The 24109-nt window shown below is 42.4% G+C and overlaps 1 protein-coding gene across 1 annotated transcript in view; it reads left to right on the top strand.

The window, feature by feature from the left end:
• Positions 1–2740: 2740 nt before the first annotated feature.
• The window catches only part of LOC311127346 (disintegrin and metalloproteinase domain-containing protein 12-like), a gene marked incomplete at both ends in the record, with an annotated part of 159927 nt that continues 138558 nt past the window's right edge, over positions 2741–24109 (top strand). The window contains 3 exon segments of the mRNA XM_084159176.1: positions 2741–2849; positions 17456–17568; positions 20746–20819. Of these exon segments, the coding sequence (XP_084015302.1) occupies positions 2741–2849; positions 17456–17568; positions 20746–20819 (296 nt within the window).

Genomic DNA, 24109 nt, shown 5'->3' with positions numbered 1-24109 from the left:
CCAACCAAATTATGATTCTAAGATCAATTCTAAGGTAGTTAGAAAAACGTTCCCAGCAGAAAGACATACAGAGGTACAAAATGTAAAATGTACTGAACAAAAATATAAACGCAACATGCAACAATTTCTAAGATTTTACTGAGTTACAGTTCATATAAGGAAATCAGTCAATTGAAATAAATTCATTAGGCCCTAATCTATGTATTTCACATGACTGGGCAGGGGTGCAGCGATGGGTGAGCCTTGGAGGGCATAGGCCCACCCACTTGGCAGCCAGGCACACCCACTGGGGAGCCAGGCCCAGCCAATCAGAATGAGTTTTCCCCACAAAAGGGCTTTATTACAGACAGAAATACTCCTCAGCACCACACCCACCTCCCTCAGACGATCCCGCAGGTGAAGAAGTTGGGTGTGGATGTCCTGGGCTGGCGTGGTTACTGTACACGTGGTCTGCGGTTGTGAGACCGGTTGAACGTGCTGCCAAATTCTCTGAAACGACGTTGGAGGCAGCTTATGGTAGATAAATTAACATTCAATTATCTGGCAACAGCTCTGGTGGACATTCCTGCAGTCAGCATGCCAATTGCATGCTCCCTCAAAATGTGAGACTTCTGTGGCATTATGTTGTGTGACAAAACTGCACATTTTAAAGTGGCCTTTTATTGTCCCCAGCACAAGGTGCACCTGTGTAATGATCATGCTGTTTAATCAGCTTCTTTATATGCCACACCTGGATGGATTATCTTGGTTTAGGAGAAATGCTCACTAACAGGGATGTAAACAAATTTGTGCACAACATTTGAGAGGCATTTTTGTGAGTAAGGAATATTTCTGGGATTTTTTATTTCTGCTCATGAAACATGGGACCAACACTTTAAATGTTGCATTTATATTTTTGTTCAGTGTAGATAAGAGGAATCAAGGAGAGATGTTACAAAAAAAAGATATAGTCAATATTTATAGGAAAAGTTAATCTAGCACTAGGGGTTATACGATTCAAATGTGTTGAGTCAAAAGGGATCAAATTAGAGAGAGAGAGAGAGAGAGAGAGAGAGAGAGAGAGAGAGAGAGAGAGAGAGAGAGAATGTTTTTTAAATGTTTTTCAACAGACATTGTTCAAGCCGCAGAAACATGCTGAATTGTGAGTACAACTTACATTTGAATATTAAAATAGGTAACACTAATTAAAATACAATAAACAACAGAAATAGTCAAAAAATAAGTATTTTGTAGTGTAGCAAAGAGTAGTACATTCAACCCAGATGGGCATAATTTCCTTAATTTGCACACACTTGAGCCATGGAGATTCATTAGAACTGACTACTCCTACTAAGAGACATCTGTCCATTTAGCCTGCAGCATACACAGTCCATAGAAACGTGCAGGAGCAGGCAGAGGCATCATGCCCAAAGCACACATGCCCCCTCAGATGTGTCCTTTATTTTTATTTTGGGGGCTTCAATTAATTTCAAAAATGTATTTTTAAGCCCACATTTTATCATAATTTTTCATAAAAAATATCAGTCAACTGTATTTCGCGGAGGGGGCACACTGACTGGACCATTATTGTGGATGCTACCATGATTATGCATAGAATGAATCATGAATAATGATGAGTGAGAAAGTTACAGAGGGTCAAAGACATGCTAACCTCTCACCATTACCAATGATTTACCATTAATTTCTATTGTGCACAAAATAATCTGAAACACAACCAAAACGAACTGTAAATGCATCCAATAAATTTGTAGTCACAAAGCTTGATGTAGTCATTGCGTGCTAGAAATATGGGACCAAATACTAAACTTTCGATTACTTTATTGATAAGAATCTTTCATTTTGACCCCTAATTTTTTTTTGAAAAAAATGTATTACTTGTGAAACAAAATCTATTTCTCTGAGCAATTGTATTAGTATACATTTTTGGAGCACACAATATAGCATGATGCAAAACTCGTTATACCGGCTATATTTCTGCCTGCTTGAAAACATGAAATGTCCCGGGAATCGATAGAACATCGCTCAGAGATGCACATACGATATAACATTCAAAATGCGTGAATCTTTCCTTTAACAGTAAAATTGACAGGGTTACAGATTCCAAAACCATTCCATTAATTATATGTCTATGGCCACAACGCAACAAGCTGTTCAACATTTGAAAAAATAATTTCAATTTATCCAAATTAAACACTCTCATTGACCGCATAGAAAAACTCCTTGCTTGGAGGGCGAAACAACAAAAAAATTGCCACCTGCTGGAGGGAGACAGATTTTCTCCACTCGACTCTCAGCTGCGCGATATACGTCATCAATTGGGCATCAGGCGTGTCCATATAGCTTCTCCCTCATTGCAGAGGAGAAGAGTGTAGCGGCTCCGATGTTAAAGAGTATGCTGGTCTCGTGAATCAGACTTCTTATGTAGGCTATCTCTGTTTTCTGTCGCTCCGGCCTACTTCTCCTTTTTCAAACTCACATCTCAATGTCTTGGAGACATAATTGCCAAGTTTTTGAGCGCAACAAGCAGGGATTTCAACATGCTTGGATGAAAAGTGTTTGACAGCTCCTCTTTCGTGGTCCCGCTCTAAGGAGTAAAACATTGTTCTTCCTCTGTGTTTCGGACTTGATCTCACTCTAGGCTACTGCTTTGCATCCCGCATCCTGTCAATCAATCGTGGACAGCATAGTATGGTCGGTGCCATAATACAACCCGAACGCATTTTCCCCCAAACCGGGCAACATGACAAACTGGAGTTGGAATAACTTTGCATTTCTGATTGCTTTTTATGGCTTGTCCATGTCCACTGCAACGGGCAATACAGACAACACACTTCTGAATTTACATGATGGTAAGTCTCTATTTGAATTAGCCATGCTGACAGTTTTATTATTCTTTGCACTACATACAGTTTACAGTGGGTACCAAATGTCTGTCAACGTCAGTCTAAATAGATTAAAACGGAATCAACCTTAATTCAGCTATTTTATCCTAGTTATCCATTAATGCAAAGATCCCAGGAAACAAATGTAAAAATAAGCAGATTTAAGCAATTCCACATAAAAATTAAAATAAAATCTGCATCTCTGTTTGGCCAAATGTAATACAAATGTGTGTGTGTTAGAGGGAGAGAAAGACAGAGAGGTAGGGAGAGAGGTTTGTTACTGTGGTGCATCCTGTGGCTATTGTTTCCTGCACAGTAAGATAAGACAATAGCAGGAAAGTCAGACAGACAGTGACAGCAGTGCTGGGTGGATGAGTTTAACACACCACACATTGCATGCTTATGTTCAGATTGCAGAAATACATAAACCAAAATGAATAATTATATATTCATGCGTTATTACTGTTCAGTATGAGTGAGAGAAAAAAAATCAAATCTCTGTGTGTGTGAGACAGGGAGACATACAGAGAGAGACTGATAGACAGAGAGGGAGAGAAAAAGCGACAGAGAGAGAAGGGCAACCAGTGCAGCCCAAACAACATTGTAAATACCACCAATATTTATCTATTTATTTATCTTCCCATACTATTCCTACTACAACTATTTGCACATTTCTAAAACACTGCTGATAATATAACACTTGAGATGCGTCCTTTGATCAGAGAGAGGATCTAGTGAGAGCCTCGGGCATCTGTGCCTGTCAGCTGGACTTAGCCACAGGGACTGGCCTCAGAACAGCTCTTATCCTCCATCTCCCACCCTCTTGAGTAGAGCATTTCTGACTCGGTCAGTGGTACAGAGGGAGTGGGAAGTTAAGAAACTGTTAGGATAAAGAGAGTTTTGTAGTGGGTATCTGGTAACCTGGGTGGAATTGTGTTTGAGCAACTTCTATGGTCTGTCCATGAAACATAACATTAGTGAGTGTAAGTATTAGATGGGTTAGGATAGGCCTATGTTTCATAACACCTCTTATACCCTAGTGTATTCATGACATAGAAATGGTTTCTCCATCATCTCCTCATTACAGAAGAGAGGGCTGATAATGACAGTGTTATCGTTCCATCTGCTGCACTCTGTGAAAGGCCATTCAACCAGAATATATTTTAGAAACCTACAGAAGGTTACACTCTGGACCTGCATGGCTCTGAACAGGATATACAAATAGTTTGAGCATAGTGTATATTGAAATACGGCAAAACCATGCTTTGATGTCAGCAGGATATCAACTTCTAACTTTAAATTGCAGTATAGACCATGTAGTTGGAATGTCTTCATCATCAACAAATGTGAAATATTGGATGTGCACTACTCTTATAATAAGATACTGATGTGTAATTTGATAGCCATGTGTGGGACGTAGCAGGGAGGTAAAGATTCAAGGTCTCGTAGAACTTGCTCAAAACGTGATAGTTCGAGAATTTTCACCTTCTCACCGGCAATTTGGAGAAAACTGAAAGGATAGTTCAGACTAAGTGCCATTGTGGGTTCATATCACAATTCATATAATTCATTGCCATAGAGGCTGTAAGATCCTACTGTGTGTTCAATGGTGATTGTCAAAGGAGGGGGAGTCTCCCAGACCTTCCAGAAAAGCTGGACTGTCAATCCAAAGAAAATATTAATTTGGTTGCTAAACCATAATCACATGCTGTAAGGCTAGAGGAATGATGTGTGTGTAACTACAGGGTTGTCAAACAACAAAGATGAATGGGTAATCGGTCTGCTTTGAAAATAGCATCTTAGTGAATGTCTGTTTCATTTCAGACCGAAAAACTCTTAATCTTGTTTATTCCTATTAGCCTACATGGATTTAAACAAGGTTGTGTACAACCTGTGATTTATCCAGGCTTCAATAAATAATTAGACTAGGGAGCCAAATTACCTTGATTAGATTTGAGGATATGATCTATTCAGTCAGACTGCTGCCCTGGTGCGCTGCATTCATTATAATGTCGTTGGTTGTAATGTCAAAAATAGTAAGTAGGGGCCGGGGAGAGAAGATTTTACTCTGACCACACAAACATGGACACACAGAGAAACACACACACAAACACACACAAGCACACACACACACACTCTTTCCCTGAGGAGTGTAGCGCTCATCACCGTTTCCTTGGATGTAACTCTTGTATCCCCTCAGAATGCTATGGAATGCTGATGGTTGGCTGACGGCAGCCACCGTTGCCACTCCTCCCTCCAGTTCATTGGCTGCCTTTGACATTATGGGGACATGTTGGCATTAGTTGTTGTCGTTTTGGGACTGTGATAAACAGTTATGAGTGTCTCTCTCTGTTAGCTGTCATTGGTCATTAAAGTTGTCTGTGTGATTTAGCTGCCTGCTGCTCGCCAGACCCTGCTGCTGCTGCACCACCCTGGGAGCTAACAGACAAACACAACCTGACACGCATCCGACACACAGATGCATGCACACATGAGTGCACAAGTGAGTATCACACTCACATGTGTGTCCACACACTTGTTATGAGTCACCATATAATCTGTAAACACACCTCATTGTAGAAAAAAATAAGAAAAACACATTTCATCGTCAATGTTTCGTTTGACAAAATAGTTTTTTCAAGTCTACACAAATGTCAGTCAGCAAACAGTTCCTCAAAACATAATTAACTACATATAAAAAACTCAGTAACAAAACCCCTAGTTGCCATAGTTCTGCAGTACATTGCTGACAGGCACAGAGAGGAAGGCTTCATATTAGCCAGGCATTCCCGAACCTGAGAGTTCTTTGTAGTGGACACAGCAGCAGAATAGATGACCACACTAGGCACAGACAAAAAGCACTCAGAGTGAGTGCTTTTTGACATTATCAGTGTGAGGCATGAACCCCATGCCCTCTATGGGCATACTCATGGAAAGAGGTGCCATGCTAGATGCCTGTCTTCTCAGTTGGATGTCCTTATTAGGCCTGCATAAAAGGAGGTTCATGTTGGGGTGTTCCAATAGTGGGGCCATGTTAGGTGAGCCTAAATGACAACTGAGAGGTAAAGAAAGGAATGATGGAGAGGGCTTCATTGTGACAGACACATGCAGTGTGTGGGTGGGTGCATGTGTGTGAATGTGTGCGTGTGTGTGCGTGCGTGATCATCGGGACAGTTGCAGTTTTGAGGACTTTCTAAGCACCATGCCACTATTGGTTTGGGCAGTGTCACCATCACTCAATTGCTATGTACTTTGTGTGACACACTTGACACAAAGATTGTGGAAAATACAATCTGACATTGAATGTAGCTGTCAGAGCAGGATAAATATGTCCTACAGTCACTTCTTTTTTGAACTAATCAACACTAGAAAGTGCTGTGTCACGACTGTGTAACTACACATCTTACTCATTATTTAATAGATTCTAGCCATTTTACCCTGGTCAGTTTTATGGACTGACCTTTAGAATGCTTTTGATGGTGAGCAGAGGTACTGAGAGAATAGTATACGAAATGAAATACTTCTTGAAAGGTGAGATCTGAGAGGTAAAATGTATGCACTCACTACTGTAAGACACTCTGGATAAGAGCGTCTGCTAAATGACAAAAATGTAAAAATATAGGTAGTTCTATAGAGTATGATATGTGCTTTGCCTGATACCTGTTTATATGTGTGTGCATGCACACATGCTGTAAGGTTCTGTATTTATTTTTTTCGTCAACCTTGTGTTCTTGAACGTAGCCCTGTCTTTCATTTTTGTTCATTGATTTCACCTGTATTTGTTACTCACCTGGTGTCATCAGCTCCTTATTTAGTTCAGTTCATTCTGTTTGTGCCTTGTGAGGTATTGTTCGTTTTGATTCTACTAAGCCTTTTCCTAGCTCGTTTGTGAGAACCAGTTACAGTGGGGAAAAAAAGTATTTAGTCAGCCACCAATTGTGCAAGTTCTCCCACATAAAAAGATGAGAGAGGCCTGTAATTTTCATCATAGGTACACGTCAAGTATGACAGACAAATTGAGAATTTTTTTCTCCAGAAAATCACATTGTAGGATTTTTAATGAATTTATTTGCAAATTATGGTGGAAAATAAGTATTTGGTCACCTACAAACAAGCAAGATTTCTGGCTCTCACAGACCTGTAACTTCTTCTTTAAGAGGCTCCTCTGTCCTCCACTCGTTACCTGTATTAATGGCACCTGTTTGAACTTGTTATCAGTATAAAAGACACCTGTCCACAACCTCAAACAGTCACACTCCAAACTCCACTATGGCCAAGACCAAAGAGCTGTCAAAGGACACCAGAAACAAAATTGTAGACCTGCACCAGGCTGGGAAGACTGAATCTGCAATAGGTAAGCAGCTTGGTTTGAAGAAATCAACTGTGGGAGCAATTATTAGGAAATGGAAGACATACAAGACCACTGATAATCTCCCTCGATCTGGGGCTCCACGCAAGATCTCACCCCGTGGGGTCAAAATGATCACAAGAACGGTGAGCAAAAATCCCAGAACCACACGGGGGGACCTAGTGAATGACCTGCAGAGAGCTGGGACCAAAGTAACAAAGCCTACCATCAGTAACACACTACGCCGCCAGGGACTCAAATCCTGCAGTGCCAGATGTGTCCCCCTGCTTAAGCCAGTACATGTCCAGGCCCGTCTGAAGTTTGCTAGAGTGCATTTGGATGATCCAGAAGAGGATTGGGAGAATGTCAGATGAAACCAAAATATAACTTTTTGGTAAAAACTCAACTCATCGTGTTTGGAGGACAAAGAATGCTGAGTTGCATCCAAAGAACACCATACCTACTGTGAAGCATGGGGGTGGAAACATCATGCTTTGGGGCTGTTTTTCTGCAAAGGGACCAGGATGACTGATCCGTGTAAAGGAGAGAATGATAGGGCCATGTATCGTGAGATTTTGAGTGAAAACCTCCTTCCATCAGCAAGGGCATTGAAGATGAAACGTGGCTGGGTCTTTCAGCATGACAATGATCCCAAACACACCGCCCGGGCAACGAAGGAGTGGCTTCGTAAGAAGCATTTCAAGGTCCTGGAGTGGCCTAGCCAGTCTCCAGATCTCAACCCCATAGAAAATCTTTTGAGGGAGTTGAAAGTCCATGTTGCCCAGAGACAGCCCCAAAACATCACTGCTCTAGAGGAGATCTGCATGGAGGAATGGGCCAAAATACCAGCAACAGTGTGTGAAAACCTTGTGAAGACTTACAGAAAACGTTTGACCTGTGTCATTGCCAACAAAGGGTATATAACAAAGTATTGAGAAACTTTTGTTATTGACCAAATACTTATTTTCCAAATAAATTCATTAAAAGTCCTACAATGTGATTTTCTGGAAAAAAAAATCACATTTTGTCTGTCATAGTTGACGTGTACCTATGATGAAAATTACAGGCCTCTCTCATCTTTTTAAGTGGGAGAACTTGCACAATTGGTGGCTGACTAAATACTTTTTTCCCCCACTGTATAGCCTTCAGTCCTAGTTTTTGATTCTCCTGCCTGTTTGCCTACCTGTGTATGACCATTGCCTGCCTGTGACCACGACTCCTGCCTTCTGCAAAGGCGAAATAAACACCTGCCGCGCTCTGCGCGTGAATCTACACCTTTTTCTCCCTGAGTATTCATTACACATGCTTGCAAGAATGTAGAGTTGAAGGGCCCTTTGATTAGAACTCAACATCCATGTGTGTTTTCAGATGAATCAACATTTAGTGTCTTCACTAAAACCCCTGTGCTGGGGACACTGAGCTGATAGCTGGAGTGTGCTTCTCCTCAGCTGGCTGTTAGGTGTTCCTACATGCATGATCAGTTACTGAAAGCCAGAATCCCCAGGTCCCCATGCTGAGATCCCCAGAGCTCGGAGGCGGAATCCTGTGTCTGCAGAGAACAAGTTGAAAAGTGGCTCCTAAGCAGAGGATTCCTCTGAAGCTCCTGAGGGATGGGAGTGCCTGCAGGAGGCGGATCCCACTAACCCACCACGTCAGGCATAGGGAGCCCCACCCTAACTCACACATACTGTATACACACACACACACACACACACACACACACACACACACTTCAGGGATCTCCCTTAACAGAAGAAACTGACTTGTTGGAAAGGTGGCATCCTATGACGGTGCCACGTTGAAAGTCACTGAGCTCTTCAATAAGGCCATTCTACTGCCAATATTTGTCTATAGAGATTGCATGGCTGTGTGCTCAATTTTTATACACCTGTCAGCAACGGGTGTGGCTGAAATAGCTTAATCCACAAAAGGGTGTCCACATACTTTTGTATACAAGTGTACATCTCGCTGGTTTTTCTATGCATCTTCAAGACCAGAAGACAGACTCGGGTAAGACAAAGGGAGGAGGGGTGTGTCTCTTTGTTAACAACAGCTGGTGTGCGATCTCTAATGTTAAGGAAGTCTCAAGTTTTTCCGCACCGGAGTTAGAATACCTCATGATAAGCTGCAGACCATACTATTTACCAAGAGTGTTTTTTGGAGTTGTCTATTTACCATCACAAACCAATGCTGGCACTAAGACCACACACAACGAGCTGTATAGGGCCATAAGCAAACAAGAAAATGCTCATCCAGAGGCGGCATTTCTCTTGGCTGGTGATTTTAATGCAGGGAAACTGAAATCAATTTTACCTAATTTTTACCAACATGTCACCTGTGCAACTGGAGGCGACAAAACTCTAGAGCACTTTTACTCCGCACACAGAAACGCATACAAGGCCCCCCCTCGCCTTCCCTTTGGCAAATCAGACCATGACTCTATCCTCCTGCTTCCTGCTTACAAGCAGAAACTAAAACAGGAAGTACCAGTGATGCACTCAATACGGAAGTGGTCCGCTGAAGCGGATGCTAATATACAGGACAGTTTTGCTAGCACAGACTGGAATATGTTAATAACTGAGACATAAAAATTATATTCATGAATTCATCTGACTGGATGCTGTCATGAAGCGCTTCCCGGATGCAACAAAGGGACAAGTGGGAACGGCTTAAAACAGTAAAATGGCTGAATTGAGAAGTGATTAGAGAAGTGGTCCGGGAGTGGTCCGCTGAAGCGGATGCTAATATACAGGACAGTTTTGCTAGCACAGACTGGAATATGTTAATAACTGAGACATAAAAATTATATTCATGAATTCATCTGACTGGATGCTGTCATGAAGCGCTTCCCGGATGCAACAAAGGGACAAGTGGGAACGGCTTAAAACAGTAAAATGGCTGAATTGAGAAGTGATTAGAGAAAAAATTAACATTAATAGGATTCCAAATTTTTTTTGTTGTGTTTTGTCGTTTTTGGGTTCTAATGTTTTATTACCATAACTACAAGTATCACTGAAATAATGCTCCGTAACACATATTGTTAACTTGTATTGTCACGTATAAGGGATGAATATGTAATAAACATTTGAATACTATGTGTCACACATATATAAGCATATAATAGTCCCGTGTAGCTCAGTGGGTAGAGCATGCCGTTTGCAACGCCAGGGTTGGGGGTTCGTTTCCCACGGGGGACCAGTATGGAAAACAAAAATGTATGCACTCACTAACTGTAAGTCGCTCTGGATAAGAGCATCTGCTAAATGACTAAAATGTAAATGTAAAATGTAAAATATGTTCTGTGATTTATCCGATAACATTGAGTTTACCACATCAGTCACCGGCTTCATTAATAAGTGCATCGACGACATCATCCCCACATTGACCGTACGTACATACCCCAACCAGAAGACATGGATTACAGGCAACATCCGCACTGAGCTAAAGGCTAGAGCTGCTGCTTTCAAGGAGCGGGACACTAATCCGGACACTTATAAGGAATCCCGCTATGACCTCCGATGAGCCATCAAACAGGCAAAGCGTCAACTAAGATCAAATCCTACTACGCCGGCTCTGACGCTCGACGGATGTGGTAGGGTTTGCAAACTATCACGGATTACAAAAGGAAACCCAGCTACAAACTGCCCAGCGACACGAGCCTACCAGACGAGATAAATGCCTTCTATGCTCGCTCCGAGGCAAGCAACATTAAACAGTTTTACATTTTTCATTTTAGTCATTTAGCAGATGCTCTTATCCAGAGCGACTTACAGTTTAGTGAGTGCATACATTTTTCATACTTGAACAGAAAAATGCATGAGAGCACCAGCTGTTCCGGACGACTGTGTGATCTCGCTCTCTGTGGCCGTGTGAGTAAGAACTTTAAACAGGTTAACATTCGCAAGGCCGCTGGGCCAGAAGGAATGACTATATGACTATCGCCCCGTAGCACTCACATCTATAGACATGAAATGCTTTGAAAGTCTGGTCATGGCTCACATCAACACTATTATCCCAGACACCCTGGACCCACTCCAATTCGCGTACTGCCCCAACAGATCCACAGATGACGCAATCTCTATTGCACTCCACACTGCCCTCACTCACCTGGACAAAAATAATACCTATGTAAGAATGCTGTTCATTGACTACAGCTCAGCATTCATAACCATAGTTCCCTCCAAGCGCAGGACCCTGGGACTGAACACCTCCCTTTGCAAATGGATCTTGGACTTCCTGATGTGGTGACCCCAGGCGGTGAGGGTATGCAACAACACATCCGCCATGCTGACCATCAACACGGGGGCCCCTCGGGTGTGCTTTGTTCCCTCCTATCCTCCCTATTCACCCACAACTGCGTGGCCACGCACAACTCCAACACCATCATCAAGTTTGCTGACGACACAATGGTAGTAGGAATGATCACCGACAATGATGAGGCAGCCTATAGGGAGGAGGTCAGAGACCTGGCAGTGTGGTGCCAGGACAACAACCTCTTCCTTAATGTCAGCAAGATAAAGGAGCTGATCATGGACTACAGGAAACGGAGGGGTGTGCACGCCCCCATCCACAGCAATGGGGCTGTAATTGAGCGGGTCGAGAGCTTCCTCTGTGTCCACATCACTAAGGAATGAACATGGTCCACACATACCCACACAGTTGTGAAGAGGGCACGACAGGACCTCTTCCCCCTCAGAAGGCTGAAAAGATTTGGCATGGGCCCTCAGATCCTCAAAAGGTTCTACAGCTGCACCATTGAGGGCATCTTGACTGGTACGGCAACTACAAGGCATCCGACCGCAAGGAGCTACAGAGGGTGGTGAGTACGGCCCAGTACATCCCTGGGGCCAACCTCCCTGCCATCCAGGACCTCTATACAAGGCGGTGTCAGAGGAAGCCCAAACAGTTGTCAAAGACTCTAGCCACCCAAGCCATAGACTGTTCTCTTTATTTCCACACGGCAAGCGGTACCAGTGAACCAAGTCTGGAACCAACAGGACCCTTATCAGCTTCTACCCCCAAGTCATAAGACTGCTAAACAAGCCTGCTAAATAGCTAATCAAATGGCTACCTGGACAACCTGCATTGACCCTTTTCTGCACTAACTCTCTTGCACTGACATCTATGCACACACACTGGACTCTATCCACACACTCACACATACTTACACTGACACCCCAACACACACATACACACCCCAACACACACATACACTTTTTTGCACTCTCTCCTGCACTGACTCTGTTCACACACACACACACACACACACACTATATACGCCCACACACACATAACATGCGCACATCTACACCTGTTGTTTATGAAGCATGTGACAAATACAGTTTTATTTGAATGATCATAAACATCACAGACGAGAGAGCTAGCGCTAGCTATAGGTTTTATTAGTGTAAGAGTAGGACTTCTAATAGGAACTGTTTCAACGACTGGGTATTTTATTGTGTGCAAAGTGATACAGTAAAGTTTTAACAAGGGGAATTGTAAAGCATTTTTCTTTGATGTTGTAGCATTAGCCCTAAAACCATAACTGGCTCGTTCAAAGGAGGCTTGTGTCTTATAAATGGGCCTGCCTTTGAACTTTAGTACTATACTTTCAGAGTGATGAGATGACATTAAAGTCTTTGCTGCTAGAAGCGCAGGCATTTAAAAGATACATGCTACAAAATTTGATTGGCCTTTGTTAGTGCTAACAGAATGGGTGCAACCCTATTGACTTCAATAGATAGTTATTCATTCCAAGATCATTGAAGTTAGATTGATGTCATTAGTTATTGAATATCTGAAATGTTTGTAGCTCCCCTCACTCGCTCAACCTTTCAACGTTCAAGTAAAATGGAAATATATTTTCTATCTAGATCAAAATATAGAATGGTCTCTCTCTCTCTCTCTCTCTCTCTCTCTCTCTCTCTCTCTCTCTCTCTCTCTCTCTCTCTCTCTCTCTCTCTCTCTCTCTCTCTCTCTCTCTCTCTCTCTCTCTCTCTCTCTCTCTCTCTCTCTCTATACAGTGAGGGAAAAAAGTATTTGATCCCCTGCTGATTTTGTACGTTTGCCCACTGACAAAGACATGATCAGTCTATCATTTTAATGGTATGTTTATTTGAACAGTGAGAGACAGAATAACAACAAACAAATCCAGAAAAACGCATGTCAAAAATTTTATAAATGTATTTGCATTTTAATGAGGGAAAAAAGTATTTGACCCCTCTGCAAAACATGACTTAGTACTTGGTGGCAAAACCCTTGTTGGCAATCACAGAGGTCAGACGTTTCTTGTAGTTGGCCACCAGGTTTGCACACATCTCAGGAGGGATTTTGTCCCACTCCTCTTTGCAGATCTTCTCCAAGTCATTAAGGTTTTGAGGCTGACGTTTGGCAACTCGAACCTTCAGCTCCCTCCACAGATTTTCTATGGGATTAAGGTCTGGAGACTGGCTAGGCCACTTCAGGAACTTAATGTGCTTCTTCTTGAGCCACTCCTTTGTTGCCTTGGCCGTGTGTTTTGGGTCATTGTCATGCTGGAATACCCACCCACGACCCATTTTCAATGCCCTGGCTGAGGGAAGGAGGTTCTCACCCAAGATTTGATGGTACATGGCCCCGTCCATCGTCCCTTTGATGCAGTGAAGTTGTCCTGTCCCCTTAGCAGAAAAACACCCCCAAAGCATAATGTTTCCACCTCCATGTTTGACGGTGGGGATGGTGTTCTTGGGGTCATAGGCAGCATTCCTCCTCTTCCAAACACGGCGAGTTGAGTTGATGCCAAAGAGCTCCATTTTGGTCTCATCTGACCACACTTTTACCCAGTTCTCCTCTGAATCATTCAGATGTTCATTGGCAAACTTCAGACGGCCCTGTATATGTGCTTTCTTGAGTAGGGGGACCTTGCGGGCGCTGCAGGATTTCAGTCCTTACCGGCGTAGTGTGTTACCAATTGTTTTCTTGGTGACTATGGTCACAGCTGCCTTGAGATCATTGACAAGATCCTCCCATGTAGTTCTGGGCTGATTCCTCACCCTTCTCATGATCATTGCAGCTCCACGAGGTGAGATCTTGCATGGAGCCCCAGGCCGAGGGAGATTGACAGTTCTTTTGTGTTTCTTCCATTTGAGAATAATCGCACCAACTGTTGTCACCTTCTCACCAAGCTGCTTGGCGATGGTCTTGTAGCCCATTCCAGCCTTCTGTAGGTCTACAATCTTGTCCATGACATCCTTGAAGAAATCTTTGGTCTTGGCCATGGTGGAGAGTTTGGAATCTGATTGATTGATTGCTTCTGTGGACAGGCGTATTTTATACAGGTAACAATCTGAGATTAGGAGCACTCCCTTTAAGAGTGTGCTCCTAATCTCAGCTCGTTACCTGTATAAAAGACACCTGGGAGACAGAAATCTTTCTGATTGAGAGTGGGTCAAATACTTATTTCCCTCATTAAAATGCAAATCAATTTATAACATTTTTGACATGCGTTGTTCTGGATATTTTTGTTGTTATTCTGTCTCTCACTGTTCAAATAAACCTACCATTAAAATTATAGACTGATCATTTCTTTGTCAGTGGGCAAACGTACAAAATCAGCAAGGGATCAAATACTTTTTTTCCCTCACTGTATATATATATATATATATATATATATATATATATATATATATATATATACACATACATATATATACACTACTCAAAAAAATTAAGGGAACACTAAAATAACACATCCTAGATCTGAATGATCTCATTAAATACTTTTTTCTTTACATAGTTGAATGTGCTGACAACAAAATCACACAAAAATTATCAATGGAAATCAAATTTATCAACCCATGGAGGTCTGGATTCACCCTCAAAATTAAAGTGGAAAACCACACTACAGGCTGATCCAACTTTGATGTAATGTCCTAAAAACAAGTCAAAATGAGGCTCAGTAGTGTGTGTTGCCTCCACGTGCCTGTATGACCTCCCTACAATGCCTGGGCATACTCCTGATGAGGTGGCGGATGGTCTCCTGAGGGATCTCCTCCCAGACCTGGACTAAAGCATCCACCAACTCCTGGACAGTCTGTGGTGCAACGTGGCGTTGGTGGATGGAGCGAGACATGATGTCCCAGATGTGCTCAATTGGATTCAGGTCTGGGGAACGGGCGGGCCAGTCCATAGCATCAATGCCTTCCTCTTGCAGGAACTGCTGACACACTCCAGCCACATGAGGTCTAGCATTGTCTTGCATTAGGAGGAACCCAGGGCCAACCGCACCAGCATATGGTCTCACAAGGGGTCTGAGGATCTCATCTCGGTACCTAATGGCAGTCAGGCTACCTCTGGCGAGCACATGGAGGGCTGTGCGGCCCCCCAAATAAATGCCACCCCACACCATGACTGACCCACCGCCAAACCGGTCATGCTGGAGGATGTTGCAGGCAGCAGAATGTTCTCCACGGCGTCTCCAGACTCCGTCACGTCTGTCACGTGCTCAGTGTGAACCTGCTTTCATCTGTGAAGAGCACAGGGCGCCAGTGGCGAATTCGCCAATCTTGGTGTTCTCTGGCAAATGCCAAACGTCCTGCACGGTGTTGGGCTGTAAGCACAACCCCCACCTATGGACGTCGGGCCCTCATACCACCCTCATGCAGTCTGTTTCTGACCGTTTGAGCAGACACATGCACATTTGTGGCCTGCTGGAGGTCATTTTGCAGGGCTCTGGCAGTGCTCCTCCTGCTCCTCCTTGCACAAAGGCGGAGGTAGCAGTCCTGCTGCTGGGTTGTTGCCCTCCTACGGCCTCCTCCACGTCTCCTGATGTACTGGCCTGTCTCCTGGTAGTGCCTCCATGCTCTGGACACTACGCTGACAGACAAAGCAAATCTTCTTGCCACAGCTCGCATTGATGTGCCATCCTGGATGAGCTGCACTACCTGAGCCACTTGTGTGGGTTGTAGACTCCGTCTCATGCTACCACTAGAGTGAAAGCACCGCCAGCATTCAAAAGTGACCAAAACATCAGCCAGGAAGCATAGGAACTGAGAAGTGGTCTGTGGTCACCACTTGCAAAACCAGTCCTTTATTGGGGGTGTCTTGCTAATTGCCTATAATTTCCACCTGTTGTCTATTCCATTTGCACAACAGCATGTGAAATGTATTGTCAATCAGTGTTGCTTCCCAAGTGGACAGTTTGATTTCACAGAAGTGTGATTGACTTGAAGTTACATTGTGTTGTTTAAGTGTTCCCTTTATTTTTTTGAGCAGTGTATATAGATACATGCATACATATACACTGTCTGCTTGCATGTAAATACTCAAATGGACAGCTTCCTGTATGTGTCTAGCTTGTCTAACTGATTACATAAAAACCACGGTGAATTCACCTTACCAGGAGGGTAAAGAAGTTTCTTTTAATGTGAAAATAATAGATTTACAATAGAACAACAAATTGGGGGGAAAAGCGCTTTATATCGATTAACAGTATAACAGAGAAATTGCTTTAATGCACAGCACAGCAGTAGGTTGGTTTGTGCAGCAGTGCTGTCGAGATATATTGTTAAAGCTGTGTTCCTGATGAGTTGTGTGAAAGCATCCATTATTGATGTTGTGTCTGTGGTCTTACTGCAGAACAGAGACTCTTTGGGGACACCACTGTTTTACAGTCGAATAAGAGAGAGCTTGCACTGTGTTTGGAAAAGCAATACCGTCGGTTTCCAAAGGCAATATGTCTAAAGTACTTTGCTGTACAGTTCGTCTGAGGGCTGCCTTTTTCTGAAACCCATATGGTGTGTTTAAAAAAAATGGATGCGTGTAGTAGTGTTATATTTATTGTGAATGTTTTTTTGAACAGTTTGGTTCACTCAAGTGACTTACAACCTTTACATAAATTGGGCATTTAGTGTTTAATGAATTCAAGGTCATGTAAACAATAGAGCAACACATTTTACTTGAGGTGACCTGAAGCTAAATCATGAAACAATCACATGTTCAAAAGACTGTTTAACATTTCATGTCATTCTCCATAATCTCATGGTTGACTGCCGCCACAACCAGTGAAGTAAGGGGTTATGTCATTCTCATTATACATTAATATATATTCTCTCAGTCAGGTCACCTCGGGTCAAGTGTCTACTTAACAGAGACCAGATAGACATCAGTATCCCACTACTCATACCCACTCAGTACAAATCACTTCCATTGATTACATCACTAATCACTGCTATTGATCTTTTAACAGGCAACCAGAGTGTGCTGCACAGTGCCGTCCCTGAGCCCCAACACTATGACACCACGGTACCTTTCCTGCTGGAAGGGCAGGAGCGCAAACCAGTCAGCCAGCTCAAGTCCAGGGTAAATATTCATAATGCAGCCTTTTAGCGGCCCTGGTTAATGCTAATACACTGCTCCTAACTCAGCCAACCACAGATGTCAGCTTGCCTGCCGGACTGCCTCTGGTCTCTTCTGTTGTTCCAGTCATGAGCTCCTAATAATTCCCCATATCTGTTTATCCTCAGCTGATTCCCCTTTGTGGTTGTTACTGAAAGCTCACTCCCCACGGTGTTGAATGGCCCCTCTGTTGTTTGTTTCGTATGAGATAGGCCCTGAGGCTCCACACACTGTGTAATTATTCCCCCAATTTGCCAGCTTCCTATACTCTACAAATCATCAGTGCATAAAAAGCAACATTTTTAAAATTGTTTGGGGGATAGGAGAAGGCTAGACACACACCACTGGCTATAGACCACCTTTTTTTCCCTAAACAGTCTGGTGTTGTAACAAAGTCAGGTAGCAACCGGATTTGAAACCATCTAACCATTGTGCTAAAATGTATTGGACAGATGAGCTTAGTTGTGGATGGCTAGCAAATGCATCCTAACACTTGTCATCCTTGACATACCAGAACTGTAAGCACAGCAAGGATGTATAAGACATATTAGAGGTTCTTTCTATCAACCATGTGTAATGCCTGAAATCCATTCAGTTATTAAAACCAGGGAAATCAGCACATTTTATCTCTGCTATTACATGGGGTCTTTGAGCAAATTGAGCACATTCTGCAATTGAGTCTGTGGTTTAAGGGTAGCTTCAGATGGGGAAACCCAATGCGTTCAGCCCACGAGGACTTAGTGAGAGAAATTAATGTTTGAAATCCGGGATCCCCCACTGCACCACAACGATACCGTTCCAGACAAGGAAAACGGGGGAGTGTTGAGTAGTACTCCCAGAATATTTAAAACAGCTATTTCTTTCCAAGATGTATCCCTCAGATTATACCTGAGTGGATAGGTTTTTCCTAGCTGGAGGAAATACTATGTTAGTCTCTCAACTCCACACTTTCTCAACTTCCTCAATGCTGAGCTTGAGCTTTACTTTGATGACATGGGTAGGGTATTAGTAAAACAACAACATCTCTGAAATGAGAAGGAGTCATGAGGGCTGCCAAAGTAATGCATCAGAATGTGTTATAGCTTTGTCTGGAACAATGAAGAGATTCTATGTATTTAGTTAGGACAGAATTTAGGTGAAAGTTAATTGTATTTTATTAGAGAGATATTCCAATGTCATGACACTACATAATCAATTGAGTTTGACAACAATGTCCATTTGTATTGTTCGGGAGCCAGCTGTTATAGCCATGTTGACTATTCCAACATATTCTTGAGTTGTATTATTATTTTATCAGAGATGATACCTGACTCATTTTTCCCTCCCCTGTTATTTTTATTGAGCTGTTTTCGGTGCCACTAGAAGTAGCATGCCAATATCACAGTCATCCTGAGTCAGGACAGTGGGGTGATGACCTGACATGAACAGTCCTGCCCTTTCTAAACCACAAATGGACCCACCATGGACCTACTGTCAAACTACTGGGTTTCTGGCAGAGAAACAGCCCTAGCCTGAACAGAGCCCAGCAGGCCTAAGCCAAGTCTCATCTGTCTTAGTATTATCTGACTGAGACAAATGGTCACTCTGTCTCTCTGTCTATCTTTATCTCTGCCTGTCTCCCTGGTCCCTGCATATCTGTGTCTATCCGTGAATTCCGTGGGGTTTAAGACAGTGCTTCCACAGACTAAGTCAGGGTGCAGTCAAAATGCATGCCTGCTTGTTTTTTTGTTTTTTTTCACCTTTATTTAACTAGGTAGGCCAGTTGAGAACAAGTTCTCATTTACAACTGCGACCTGGCCAAGATAAAGCAAAGCACAACAACAACACAGAGTTACACATGGGATAAACAAAACATACAGTCAATAACACAATGTGTGCAAATGTAGTAAGTTATGGAGGTAAGGCAATAAATAGGCTATAGTGCAAAATAATTACAATTTACTATTAACACTGGAGTGATAGATGTGCAGAAGACAATGTGCAAAAAGAGATACTTGGATGCAAATGAGCAAAATAAATAACAATATTGGGATGAGGTAGTTGGGTGGGATAATTACAGATGGGCTGTGTACAGGTGCAGTGATCGGTAAGCTGCTCAGACAACTGATGCTTAAAGTTAGTGAGGTAGATAAGAGTCAAACAAGTCATCCCCAAAGCCAACACCTCATTTGGCCACCATTCCTTCCAGTTCTCTGCTGCTAATGATTGGAACACATTTTTGCAGTTCGTTCCAATCATTAGCAGCAGAGAACTGGAAGGAATGGCGGCCAAATGAGGTGTTGGCTTTAGGGATGACTTGTCTGTGTACCTGCTTCTACATGTGTAGTAAAATAGTTCTAATGACAACATGAAGCATGGACATAAATCCATACAAATATTTCCTAGAAGGAGGCTCTCCATCCCTACCTGCGTGTGTGTGTGTGTGTGTGTGTGTGTGTGTCTGTGTCTGTGTATGTGTGTTACACAGTATCTGATAGCCTCTCGTAAACTATGCGACAGAATGAGATCCCCAGCTTTTTCCCATGGGCCAGTTTGGTCATAACTCATGAGTGCTGAAAAGGCAGGAGGTCTGGGGAAATTAGTGTCAGTCGGCACTGAAATATGCAGACAATCCTACACATTTTTGTTCTTGCACTCAAGGAAAAACACTACTTGCTCTGCAAAGATATATGTTTTTTTGCTGTTGATTTCTGACTAACATCAACCTGACATGGTAGATTATTGCTATAGACCTAAGGGGTAATGTTTTATTTACTGTTCAACATTAGATTGTTTTTTTCATTACTGTTGATCTCATATAAATGTCCAAGTTTTTAACCTAAGGCAATTATGAACGGTACTAATGGAAGAGTCTATGACTGGGTCATCCTGGGATGGAGCATTAGTAATGGAGAGGCGTGATATGTGCTCATCAAAAAGTCAGCTGTCATGGTTAGAGTCCAGAGCTTTTCCTGGTCAGGTAACGTAGTCAGTAAAACAGGGCCCTAGTCATGACAACCATCAATGGAAAGGGATCTGGGAACTGGAACCCCTCTTCCTAGCCCATTACCAGCATGCCCTCCTACTTCCTGTCCAGTATGTAAGCCCTGCTTGCTGGGTGTCCCGTCCCCTCACCTCTCGTGTCATGTGTTTGTGTTCTAGAGTCATCCTGCCTCACTGAGGCTGGTGTTGGATGCAGAAGGTGAACAACTGGTCCTGGCACTACAAAAAAATGAGTAAGTCATCATCCTATCATCGGCTGCACATCCTACATCCGACCTACATCATTACAGGCATCTAGGCATTTAAAGGAATATGAACAATATGGGGAGATGACTAGTGGATGTTGGTTTATATCATGAATGGTTTATTTGAATTTGGAAAGATTCAAGCACATTGACATATGGAGTAAACAATGATCAGATGTGTTGCACTTCAGCTAGCATATGCTGTGCCCATGGCTGTAGAAAGAGCTATGGCTAAAGCTTCTACGGTATGAGGGCTGATACAGTTTCATGAAGGGGAAGAAATTATTTCACAGAACAAATGTATTTTATGGTTTAGTCTCTCTGAAGAGTTGAAAAAGGATATAGGATATAGCTGATAAAGAGTGAGGGAGAAGAGGGGATTTTTTTCCCTCCTCTCAATCTCCCTTTTCCCTTTCTCGTATCACCTTCTTCTCTTCCAGGCATGAGAACTGGGAATTCTGTGGAGTTGTGTGTATGTGTGAGATTTAATGCATATACAGTATACACACGGTTTATATATACAGTACAAGCTAAGAACTTCCAAAAGCAAAGAGACTTAGGCCAGATAACGTTTTTTATCTCAATATCAAATCATTTCTAGGTAACAATTAAGTACCTTACTATGATTGTTTTCAATTTTTTTTTTTTTTTTTTTTATGCTTCTTAGCTAGGAGCAATTTCTCAAGCAATCATTTTGCTAGGACTGTCTGAGTGTGGAATGAGTGGGGAGGGGAAAACTGAAACTAGCTGTTATTAGCAGAGGGGTTTGGAACTCTCTTTCTTATTGGTCTATTAACTGATTTACTGGCTGGTGATGTCATCAGGCAGGCCAAAACGTATCAAACAGCTCTTACACTGAAAGGACATAATCATAATTGTCATTATTCCAACCTCATCGTCTGGAAATATAATGAACAAAAATATAAACACAACATGCAACAATTTCAAATATTTTACTGAGTTACAGTTCATAAAAGGAAATCAGTCAATTGAAATAAATTAAATAAGCCCTAATCTATGGATTTCATGTGACTGGTCATAGGCCCACCCACTTGGGAGCCAGGCCCACCCACTGGGGAGCCAGACCCAGACAATTTACAGTAAACAAATTGACAGCAGACTTTCAGCATGCTTATAGGGAAGGACATTCAACAAGCACAGCACTTACACAAATGACTGATGATTGGCTTAGAGAAATTGATGATAAATAATGTGGGGGCTGTTTGGTTAGACTTCAGTGTGGGTTTTGACATTATCGATCATAGTCTGCTGCTGGAAAAACGTATGTGTTATGGCTTTACACCCCCTGCTATATTGTGGATAAAGAGTTACCTGTCTAACAGAACACAGAGGGTGTTCTTTAATGGAAGCCTCTCCAACATAATCCAGGTAGAATCAGGAATTCCCCAGGGCAGCTGTCTTGGCCCCTTACTTTTTTCAATCTTTACTAACGACATGCCACTGGCTATGAGTAAAGCCAGTGTGTCTATGTATGCGGATGAATGGCAAGGAATAAGTTAGTCCTAAATATTTAAAAAATGTAAAGCATTGTATTTGGAACAAATCATTCACTAAACGCTAAACCTCAACTAAATCTTGTAATAAATAATGTGGAAATTGAGCAAGTTGAGGTGACTAAACTGCTTGGAGTAACCCTGGATTGTAAACTGTTATGGTCAAAACATATTGATACAACAGTTGCTAAGATGGGGAGAAGTCTGTCCATAATAAAGTGTTACTCAACCTTCTTAACAGCACTATCAACAAGGCAGGTCCTAAATGCTCTAGGTTTGTCACACCTGGACTACTGTTCAGTGATGTGGTCAGGTGCCACAAAGAGGGACTTAGGAAAATTGCAATTGGCTCAAAACAGGGCAGCACGGCTGGCCCTTGGATGTACACAGAGAGCAAACATTAATAATGTGCATGTCAATCTCTGCTGGCTCAAAGTAGAGGAGAGATTGACTTCATCACTACTTGTATTTGTGAGAGGTATGGACATCTTGAAAGCACCGAGCTGTCTGTTTAAATGACTAGCACACAGCTCAGACACCCATGCATACCCCACAAGACATGCCACCAGAGGTCTCTTCACAGTCACCAAGTCCAGAACAGACTATGGGAGGCGCACAGTACTACATAGAGCCATGGCTACATCAGGTAACTGATGCAAGTAGTAGAATCAGATTTAAAAAACAGATACAAATACACCTTATGGAACAGCGGGACTGTGAAGCAACACAAACATAGACACAGAAACATGCATACACACACAATAACATACGCACTATACACACGCGTACACATGGATTTTGTGTTGTAGATATGTGGTAGTGGAGTATGGACCTGAGGGCACACACTTAGTGTGTTGTGAATTCTGTAATGAATATATTGTAATGTTTTTATAATTGTATTACTGCCTTAATTTTGCTGGACCCCAGGAAGAGTAGCTGCTGCCTTGGCAGCAGCTAATGGGGATACATAATAACTACACATACAAATCAGAAATAGTTTTTCCCCACAAAGGAGCTTTATTATAGACAGAAATACTCCTCAGTACCCCCCTACCTCCCCTCCTTAGACGATCCCACAGATGAAGAAGCCTGATGTGGAGGTTGGCGTGGTTACACGTGGTCTGCGGTTGTGAGGCCGGTTGGGCTTACTGCCAAATTCTCTAAAATTATGTTGGAGGCGGCTTATGGTAGAGAAATGAACAATACATTATCTGGCTACAGCTCTGTTGGACATTCCTGCAGTCAGCATGCCAATTGCACGCTCTCTCAAAACTTGAGACATCTGTGACATTGTGTTGTGTGACAAAATTGCACATTTAAGTGTGGTGTTTTATTGTCCCCAGCACAAGGTGCACCTGTGTAATGATCATGCTGTTTAATCAGCTTGTTGATATGCCACACCTGTCAGATGGATGGATTATCGTGGCAAAGGAGAAATGTTTACTAACAGGGATGTAAACAAATGTGTGCCTAAAATATGAGAGAAATAAGATTTTGGTGCGTATGGAACATTTCTGGGATATTTTATTTAAGTTCATGAAACATGGCACCAACATGTTGCGTTTATAGTTTTGTTCAGTATACACTACCAGTCAAACATTTGGACACACCTACTCATTCAAGGGTTTTTCTTTATTTTTTACTATTTTTTACATTGTAGAATAATAGTGAAGACATCAAAACTATGAAATAACACATATGGAATCCTGTAGTAACATCTCGTTATTTGAATACTTTTTTGAATATTCGAAGTGGGGTGTTGAC

Source organism: Coregonus lavaretus (genome assembly GCF_964263955.1).
Source record: "Coregonus lavaretus genome assembly, chromosome: 1".
NCBI lineage: Eukaryota > Metazoa > Chordata > Actinopteri > Salmoniformes > Salmonidae > Coregonus > Coregonus lavaretus.
The sequence above is the reverse complement of the archived record's forward strand: the minus strand, read 5'-3'. Positions and strand labels throughout refer to the sequence as shown.